Here is a 9,983-nt window from a genome sequence, read left to right as displayed (position 1 = left end):
CACCTGATTGCACTCGAACCTCATCCCATTGATCTGGACAATTTCTTGTGCCGTTGTTGTGTTCGCTCAGTTTGCTTTGAAATCCTACCATGAACGCATCTCCCATCACCGTTGGCTTAGGCGAAGAAGGACGAGTCTCCTCAAAGTAAGACAGACAGACATACACTATTATGGTGTTTTTTTTCTCATACCTAATTGAGCAAAGATGTTAGTCGTTTGGGGTGGAAACATTCGAGTCCAAGAAAGAAACAACGAAGGATCTTTCTTTTTTCGCTATTAGTCGTGCCAACCGAAGTACGCGATTAAGTTCTCGAAGCGATTGTCCCTGAATTATTCATTTGAAGCCCTTTTTTTCTTGTTCTCGACTTGGTGCGCCCCTATTCAATCCCCTCAAGTGCTATTTTCAAGCTACTCCTTGAAAAAAAGGAGTATTCCCATTGCTCTTTTTTCAAGAACTTGAGAGAGCAAACCTCGTTGGAGCTCCTCTAATTCTTAGTGGTGGTCCATTAGCCTATTACCAGTCAACCGTCGCACAAAATACACACCACACAGAGCTGTGGAAGTACGGTTGCTGGCTGAGCCACAATTCTGAGAAATGAAATCTCAAAGCATGAAGATGCTGATCAGTTTTCAAGGGTCGGTCCAGAAATCCCCGTAATGTAGAAATGTGACCGCGATGCTGTGGAGATGAGACTGCCCCCAAATATGTACACATATGTGTGTCTTTTTGAGGGCTTCAAGTGAGTACCTACTTATGTTGGCCCGGTTCAGTCGCTAGGCTCGCTAGACGTGGCCGTATTGGGTAATCCAGATTCACTTTGTTCGATAGCGAACTCACTCGATGGATGTGATGAGCTTTTTGTTCATGGCTAACCATGTTTTTTCCATCATTTGGTCAGCCAGGGGCTCTTTTTGCTCGGCATTTGTAAGAAATGACGGAGGTTTTTATTTGCCAAGCCCTAACTAAGCCGGCCAAATAAGTCGTTGGAGACCTTTCACGTAACAATCGCCCCCGTCACCGAGGTTCCAAACCCACCAGCACATTCATCTGAACGGCTCGATTCCGCCCTCTTTACTTGGATGTAAGATTGAACCTACACGTTGGAGTGAAGAGGGATGTGATGGTAGTGATGTGGAGCCATTGGTGATGGTGGTTGTGTTGGTGGTTGCTTGTATGCTTGTTTGCTGGCTGGCTGGCTGGCTGGCTGGGTATGTTGGTTGGTTGATTGGTTGGTTGCACTTTCGTGTGGGAGAACTCGTCTTTTTGGCACATAACTGAAACTGAATTGCAAGTTCACATAACACAGTGCAACTCCTAATACCGGGATTTAACCAACTTACCGTGTACGAGTACTTACTGCATATGGAACAACTACGCTAGCTCAAGGTCCCATCACGATCGGATGACGTTCCCACTGTGCATTGCCAGTTTTCAATGTGGGCGAAGAAGACGCAATTTGAACACGAATTGGAGGGATACGTAAAGTTTGGGCAGGATTTATCTAATATAGTAGATGAGATCATCCATATCGTAAAGAAACGCCTCCAAGCACAAAAAGTATTTGGTCATTGGACACTGACATAATGTTGTAACGTTGAGTAACCACCTACCCACCTTCCAAAGAGGCTCGGGTATGAATCGACAGAAAAATGCTAAACCCTCGAATGAAAAGCACTTTTATTTATTTGCTAATCCAATCTAAAACATTCCAAACAAAAAGGTTTGTCTTCTAAACAACACTCCCACAAACTTTAAGTACGTGCATACATGAGCCGCATAATTTGATTACTCCGGTTTCATTTGAACTTTGACAAGTCCAGGTCGCTAGAAATTCAATTCTTTTAGACTTAACAGATCCGGAGATTAGCCTCCCCCCCAAAGTATTTGCTTTGAAACCAATTCTTTGTCCAAAATGAACCCTCTGGCTTTGGTTCCATTGTGCTCGTACTTGAAAAACACACGAACAAACGAATTCCAAGCTTGTTACGGTGTGTGTACACATGTAAGAGCCGAAAAAGAAATGCTATCTTTTTCCTTCTCTTTAAAAAAAGAGTTAGCCTCACTTTGGTTTAACTTTACTCGGCTAAGAACTGTGCAAGCACTAGTAGAAATGGAGTTAATGAATCAAGGTTTGTAAAGCAGGCAAAAGCGTCTGGGCACGAATCCAACTTGATGTCGTGCCACCAAAATGCAATTGGTCCACCAATTTTCGACCATCCGTAACATTTGAAGCAATATCTTCTCACATGTGAGGATCCTCACATGAATATTGAGATTGAGCTTAGGAAAGATGATGGTCTGGACTTGAAAGCTTCGCACATAGAAATCATCATAGAAACTCTGGTTAGATGACTGGTCCAGAGATGTGGAACGAAAAAAAAATAGTGACACGGTATTATTGCAATTGCCATATGTTCTTGTTGGAGTTCCATGAAAAGGGCCAAAACACGTTGAATAGATCAAGCATGATACCTACTTGTTGACATACGTGAAAAGAATGTTGTTTCAATGGAAAGTGACTTACCAAACAGCACACGTAATCATCCATTCCCCCCATACTGCGTTGTAGGTGTCTTTGAGGCAGCGAGATTTTTGGCCCACCTGGCACAAGCGTGTTTAGCCATCACGATCACAGATTACACTCAAGTGGGAAGCAAGTCCGAAAAAAGATACCAATTCAAAGACCATAATTCCGTACAATGGAACCAAATCCCTCTGGCATTACACATTGTTTGCTATCAAAAGAACCGGATGTGAATACCCGCCTCATCTTGTAATGTCTCGAACATCGAGTCTTCAAGTTTCAGCCTCAAATAAGAGCAGAAGGAGGAGAAGAGGGAAGAAGGGGAGGGGGAGGAGGAGGAGGAAAGAAGCCTTCGTAGGTGTAAATAAGGTTTCGGCTTACCTTTTCCAAGATTAATGCCATCGATAGCCCTGATTTGACTGTAATAGCTTTAATGCCTGTACAAGGTCCATTGATTCAATCTTCGTAATCGGTACAGGGGTTTCTTCAGGCTCAGGATAAAAATAAATCGAAACCAAATTTGAGACCATCTTCCATTTTTTAAGTTCGTGTGTTGTGAAAATTGTATTTTCATGCCATTGGGACAAACAATTAGTAAAGTAGCAATTCAATAGTTCTACATCAAATTGATGTTCAACAAATGAAAAATAATACATTAAAGGGGATGCAAGTGCTAAATATTTTCATTTTACATTTCTGCTGTTGAGAGTATTACGTATTAACGTATAGTAATGGTAAATGTTAACATGTACTTGCGTGAGCATCATTGATGGAACATATCCAAAGACTAGATCATGAAAAGTTCCATCCAATTTCATTGCCATTCATCGGATTTTGTACCAAGGTTCTCAACAGTTACCTCATTTTTATACGTTAAAAAAATGGCCGTGATTTCGGTGCTCTTAAAAGCGTCCGTCCTCTCTCTCGCCTCAATCCTGCCACTCTTTGTGGTTGTCACGATCAAAGTTAACGATTCATTATTTTTTTTTGCACTGAAATATTTGCTTGACAACGCATTTTCAAAGTGAATCCTACGAGACATTGGGTTAAAAGAAGCCGTTGCTTGGCTTTTGCCCCCTAAAAGGGAAACAAAGATTGGAAGAAGTCTTCTAACCGCTAGGGCTGGCAAAATTGGCAATGTGAAATCTTAAACTCCAAAATAAACTGGCTCTTTTGATGGAAGAAGTTGGGGGAAGCACGAGCGGCAAGTCTGATTCCATTTGACCAGGATATTGGTACTAATGAGTGGTCCATAGTAGGGTAGGATAAAGGATTGTTTTGGAAAGGCTCTTCATCATCTGGATTATCGCCTGCCATTGACAGCCACTTTAGTCGAACTAGATCATCTGAATTAGCATTTGTAAAGGATGATGTGAAAATCCGTTTATGAACAAGGCTCGGTAGGTTGGAGAGCAATCAACACTGCTCTTCGTTGCTCTTCGGTGGTATAGCATCATGTCCATTTCTTGTAGGACCACCCGGCTTCAACCTCCGGGAGGACAGACTCATATGTCCAACGACGCAGTTCCAGAGAGTGCCGTGCTCAAAAACGGTAGCAGGCAAGTACTCGTACATTTTTTCCGTCCTTTAAGGGACACGTACCACCACATACGTACACGGGCTGTATTTTGTACGTACATGGTACTTATGGTACACGGTCTCTCTTATTCGCACAAGCCAAACACGCACTTGGGTTGGGACAGTTATTTGCTAGGTAAAGGGGGAAAAGAGTACTCCATATCATGTACACTGTGCAACTACAAAGCCTTTGAGTTGATTGGAATTGGTTCAATGTTCGATTGAGATTGTTTCGTCGTCGTAGCCGGAGACGAGTTCGTTTCTCACGTGCCTCCCTCTCTTACAAGTTTTTTTCCAAAGACCTGTGTACTCAAATATTGGCTCTTCAGTTGGTTGCATTGATGTGGACGCTGAGGCAAGAAGATGTTGACATTGTCAGGCGGAGAGGGACGTACGAAGATTCAATCATCTAGAAAGAAATGCGCCAAAATATTTTGATTTCTCGCCCACACAACCTGCACAGATGAGGCCTGATGAGGTGAATTCCATGCTTCTGTACAGTAATTGAAGTACCTCCCTTCCCTGTTTCCTCACTGCAATGTTGTTGAACTTTGTTTTAAGTTAAATCAGTACGAGATGGCGAGGCCGCAGGGAGGGGGGGGCGGGAAGGGGGGCGGGGCAAGATTGGAGGAATCTTCAAGTTTAATTAAATGACTGGGCGAAAGATTGAGTTGGCGAACTTGGGCCCTTGAAAAAAATGGATGAATCACTCGAGATATGAATTGTTCTTCATAGCACCCAAATAGGAGAAGTTCAGTCGACGACGACCTGGCACACATAAAAGACTCATCAAAAGCATGAATGAGAGCCTTCACGAGTTTGTCAATGGATCTTCTCCGATGCTTTTGTGTTACGAGGGTGTGTGTACGTGTGTGTGTGTGTTTGTGTGTGCCAGAATGGCAAATGGTGACGTTGCTGTGAGTACCACCCTACGTATCGTGCAACCACCGACTTGGATGATCGTTCAATGCTGAGACGTCATCGTATCACTTGGGTCTATGGTCCCCGTCGCGGCCTATTTGTCTATTTTTTTAGTATCCTGTGCAAGTAAAAAGTAGCTAGTAAATCGGCGACGAGGCAAGAAACCATGTTTGCATTTTAAGTGTTTGCACGGATGGAGACTCCTTTCCATTTGGCGAGAAGAGAAATTTTGCCACGGATAGACTTTGCAGTCATTTGTAAACTTCTCGCTTTCACATCACACGCATTAACACACTCACAAACACTAACGCAAGGTTTGTGCACTCAAATTGGAGGGAGCCTATTTTCTGGCCTCTCTATATTGAATGAATTCGTTTTTTTGTGGACTCATTGTTTTCTCCTGCTAAAAGATTGAAACTTGTTTTCTCATTCCACCTCAACTGTTGCTAATAATTATTGGGCCGTTTGTATCTTGGTACAGTAGCATCCTAAGCCAAAAGTAGTAGTAGTAGTAGTGGTAGCGGTTGTATCGGTCGCTGACGAGAAGAAGGGAAACCCAATTAACGGAGTCTCAAATCCGCCGATCTATCTTTGGGGCCAGATGTCTAGAAATTTGGATGCCAAGTGGATGATTGTTCAATCAAGCGAAAACAAAGGAAAAACATTCGAATTTTTAGAACATGGATCCAGACCACACTTTTGGAACAAGTCTCCACTCTTACAACCAATTGATGTTTGTCTAGGTAGAAGCAAATCAACCCCATTTGAGGAATTAACTCCTTGCATCCAAGGGTCCAAACCCACTGTTGCGAAGTCAAGATTCTTGGGCTTCTCTGAGCGGAATCTCAAAATTGGGGAGAAAGCAAAAAAAAAGAAAAAGAAAGATAAATACCAGAATTAAAAGCTTTTCTTTTCTCCTTCCTTTTCTTTTGGTCGAAAGGCATTCCACTTAGCAATTAACACCTTTTCTTTCTCCAAAGAGCACCGTTCGAGCTTGGAATGCCCAAAGCTGGAAAAGGTATCATTTATGCCGTTTTTTAAGGCTTGAAATATGCCTTGGACTGTCCATTTTGGCAGGAAGTGCCTGTGTAGGAGCAAAAGTGGATGTAAAAGAAGAAGTTGAAGAAGAAAGGGAAGAAAGGGGGGATAGGTAGGTATGTAGGTAGGTAGGTGGTAATTGCATGCTCGAGGCACAATGTATCTATTGTAAATGGACGTCTTCTATCGATAGGAGGTAGGGAAAAATTCCTGCCTCAGTTGGGCCGGGCTGGACTGAGCAAGTGAGTTCGTAGAATCTTGGTCAAAATCCGGACATCATGGTGGACGATGTGGTAATTCTAGCTTCTATGGTGATGGTATTGTTGGCGGCGGATTCAGCTCCTTGAGCTTGAAACCCTGGCTGTTGTGGGTAGCGGGATGGACAGAGCTTAAAAACTGTACTATGTCGTACGTGCCGAGTGCCAATGAACCATTGGACAGCTTAAAGAACGAGCCAACGAACCCACGAGTCAACAACGGACAAACCAACCAACCAACCAACCAACCAACCAACCAACTAACCGAGTTCCTGAGACTCTGATTTGGCATCGCCACATAGTCTGAACGAGCATCAGTGAAAGACGAAAACGAAGAGAATTTTCTCCTACTAATTGGATAATCTTTTTTTTCGAGAAGATGCCAGGTGTAAAGCACTTTTAATTAACTCGACAGTACTTCAACCTGAAGAAAGTCGTTTTACTCGTTATGTACATTAGCCAATCATTGCTGCGAGGGCGAGGCCTACCCTGTCTCACGCTTCCACTACTAACTAACGTTATCAAAATGAAATGAGCACGGGGAAAATGTGCTCAAATAAGGGATCTTAGAATTGTTGGTCATCGTGATTTTGAACGGCATCAAAAGTGTTCAACTTGAGATGTTGGCAGGCTTCTCTTCGCCAAAGGGTTTTCCAGCGAGATCAAACGAATGGGCAAGGCGGTGAGAGGCTGGGCTTGGTCCAACTGACAAGAGAGCTCCTCTTTCAAACACGCTTCATTTCCCCCAGGATTGGGCTCGCAATTGGGGTGGCTGGCTGACCTATCCCGCTTTAAATCAAATCATGTCCAAATATCTAGCTGGAAATCAAGTCACACCTGGATCGATCATTCCCTTAATCCTGAAAGTCATACCTACCTCTCTCGCTTCCGCAGTTCAATGTACAATATTTTATCAATGTGATGGTTTCTTTTTTTCAGGGTGACTCGACCTCCTGGTGGGGCCAGCACGATCTTCTCGAACTCCCCGGACACGTCCCCGACTCAGAGTAGACCTACCAAATACCGGATGGCGTCCAGTTTTGAGTTGGGAGATGAACAGCCTTCGCCCGAACAAACCCCTCAACGCAGACGATCCAAGCCCTCAGGTGAGTGTGGCCATAATTGCAAGCAGCATGTGTATTGTACATAATCTGTTTTACGAGTATTGGTAAGCGACCCTTGGTTCGTGATCCGTGTGATACGTTGACGCATGAATTCTGAAGTGAAATACTCGTATCATTTCATTGAACCAAGCCCCGGAGGGTCGATTGAAGGTGGAACATTTTTCAGGTGGGATGGGATTTCGTGTCAAAAAGATGGGTAGAAATCATTTGAAAACCAAAGCCATTTGGCTGGAGAATAGCCCTCATAAGCGTCAAAGAGAATCTTCAAAGTTTTACATCATCATCATATAAAACGTTGAACCAGGTGCACTCACCTCGTCTCAAGTTGAGTTGGCAAATTGAACCAATTTTGACATTCATTGGCGTATGGGTTGAGTGATGAGCGAGCCTAAACTCGCTCCATCCAAGAGCCACGAAAGTGTTCGTGGATCAGTATTTTAGGACCTTGAGATTAGCAATCTAACCAGCCAGCCAGCCAGCCAGCCAGCATCGAAGACCAAAGCTGGTGATCTGAAATTCCTTGAATGGAATATGTTCAAAGCTAGAACCTGCGTTTCAAAAGCATTGCATAAGACTCATCCTTCTCCATTCCAGTGAACCCTTTAACCGGCGAGTTGATTGGAGCCTTTGGAACGTACCAGGATGACATGAGGAAAGAGATTGAGACGCCTGAGCCCACTGTCACCCCTGTCAAGACGACTCGAGTGCCCCCTGGGGGCCACTCCACTCCGCTGTGGTAAATTGGAACACCGCCATTCAGAAGCTAGCCAAGAAGCCAGAAAGCCAGGAAGCCAGGAAGAAAGAAATCGCCAAACGATAGAAAGACAAGACACACTTGAAGATGATGATGACGATGATGATCTACTGATCAGTTCCTGATCAGTTGTTGATCACGCTCCACTACTACACTACTTGTTGACGGCCACCAGAATGATTAGGATTGGAAATTTTATAGAGACCTTGAATCACTTCACGGCAACACAGAAGTAGTAGCAATATCAAAACCAATATTTCCAAGAAGAAATTCGAACCAACCTTAACTTTTATACTCCGAGCCATTTTCTGACCGGCAACAAATGTGAATAAAAGTCGAAAAAGAACCGATTGATTGTTGGTCGTTTCTTAGTTCTTTTTGATTTAGACGTGGGAACACAGGAGTAGAGTTTGAGAGACTTTTCAACTCAGGACTTCAGAGACATTCAGGCAATGGGCTCAATATTCATTGACTAAGCCTGCAAGAATGTGACAAGCCAACTCAACGCGTTTACTAAGGATGATATGTTTTCAATCTAGTTTGGAATTATGTGTTCCATCTGAAGGAATGGAATGGGACTGGCATGGAACACCAGGGAACTCAAAAGTTCAGAGCCTACGCAGTAAAGACCAAAGCAAAGGAAAACGCACGGTTCATTGTACATATCAAAGCGGATTTTGGAGGAGGAAACTTTCTCAAGGTCTTGGACAAGCAAGATTGGTGCCCGTATTTGTTAGGACGGGAAAGTTCTTTTAATCAATTATTCAACCGAATGAATCGACGAGTCCAATTTCAAGCAGAACTTGTAGCTAACTTTATGTCATCATCCAAGGAAGGTCATCATTTACCCAATTGTTATCGAACACTCCAATAGATTAAAAAATCTTAAATCGAACATGCTGAAACTAGCAACACGTGAGACAGAGATGAGACAAAAGAGGAGGGGGGTTGGGAAAGTCTTTTTGTTATCACAAGTAGCCATACATCTTACTCCTTTGATGCATTCTGGGTGTCAAGAAATTGATGTCCAATAAGGAATTCGACGTTTTGAGAAATCTTCCCTTGGCTTGAGCTTGTTACGTAAATCTCTCAACTATTCACATTTCTTTCACTCACGACACATTCTAATAACATGAGCGAAAAAGGTTTAAAAGTTTGGGAATATCAAATGCATTTTTTTCTGTCATGACTTTCCGTTATTGTCGTGTATCTTCAGTAAATAATGATAATCATTTAATGAATCTTTTCAGACTTTACTTAAAAACATGCAATGAATGATGAATTTTTGCATGAAAAAAGACCATGATGACATTGGGGCCAATTAGAGATCCAACCCTGACGAGCATATATTATTGAGTACATACAATCAATTTGAAAACCTATTGTCTGACATGTGATGAACCTTGAATTGGTCCGGACCAATGAATGCCATTGTTGAGTGAAATCGTGCATGCGTACCTGTCGTTTGCCCAGAAAGCATACTACTAATCCCACTGTGGCAATGTATTTTGCTTGGTTGCCAGGTTTCTTTCTCTTCCTTTACGTACGCGATTTGCATTATTGAATTTGGTTGAACCAATTTCCCTCTTCTATTATTGACTTTCTACGAAGCAAAAACAACTCTCACCGTGAATTTTCTTCCTCGTTATGGTTTTAAATTCCTATTACCTTGAGTAACTTTATCTAAAAATCATTAATAGACAAGCACAATTAAACCCTGTTATAATGAAAGTTTTGGTAAGCTGCAAAATTTTCACTATAACAGGATTCCACTTTTTGAGGTCGT

At 42.7% G+C, this 9,983-nt stretch overlaps 1 protein-coding gene across 2 annotated transcripts; it reads left to right on the top strand.

The window, feature by feature from the left end:
• Positions 1–6: 6 nt before the first annotated feature.
• LOC131877889 (uncharacterized) lies at positions 7–8,547 on the top strand. 2 transcript variants are annotated; one of them, XM_059223715.1, is made up of 4 exons: positions 75–145; positions 3,998–4,084; positions 7,259–7,425; positions 8,038–8,547. In XM_059223715.1, exons 1-4 carry the CDS (start codon positions 90–92, stop codon positions 8,181–8,183), a joined length of 456 nt encoding a protein of 151 aa, XP_059079698.1. In that variant the 5' UTR covers positions 75–89; the 3' UTR covers positions 8,184–8,547. The 2 variants fall into 2 exon arrangements, with proteins under 2 accessions (XP_059079699.1, XP_059079698.1); XM_059223716.1 differs by lacking the exon at positions 3,998–4,084 and having other exon boundaries at positions 7–145.
• The last annotated feature ends 1,436 nt before the right edge of the window (positions 8,548–9,983 follow it).

Source organism: Tigriopus californicus, chromosome 3, assembly GCF_007210705.1.
Source record: "Tigriopus californicus strain San Diego chromosome 3, Tcal_SD_v2.1, whole genome shotgun sequence".
NCBI classification, from domain to species: Eukaryota; Metazoa; Arthropoda; class Copepoda; order Harpacticoida; family Harpacticidae; genus Tigriopus; species Tigriopus californicus.
Note: the sequence above shows the minus strand (reverse complement) of the source record. Positions and strands in the feature narration are given on the sequence as shown.

Coding starts and splice junctions, on each gene's coding strand:
- LOC131877889 (XM_059223715.1), top strand. CDS start 90: ATGAACGCATCTCCCATCACCGTTGGCTTAGGCGAAGAAGGACGAGTC. Junction 4,085..7,258: donor GTGCTCAAAAACGGTAGCAG/GCAAGTACTCGT, acceptor TCTTTTTTTCAG/GGTGACTCGACCTCCTGGTG. Junction 7,426..8,037: donor CAGACGATCCAAGCCCTCAG/GTGAGTGTGGCC, acceptor TCTCCATTCCAG/TGAACCCTTTAACCGGCGAG.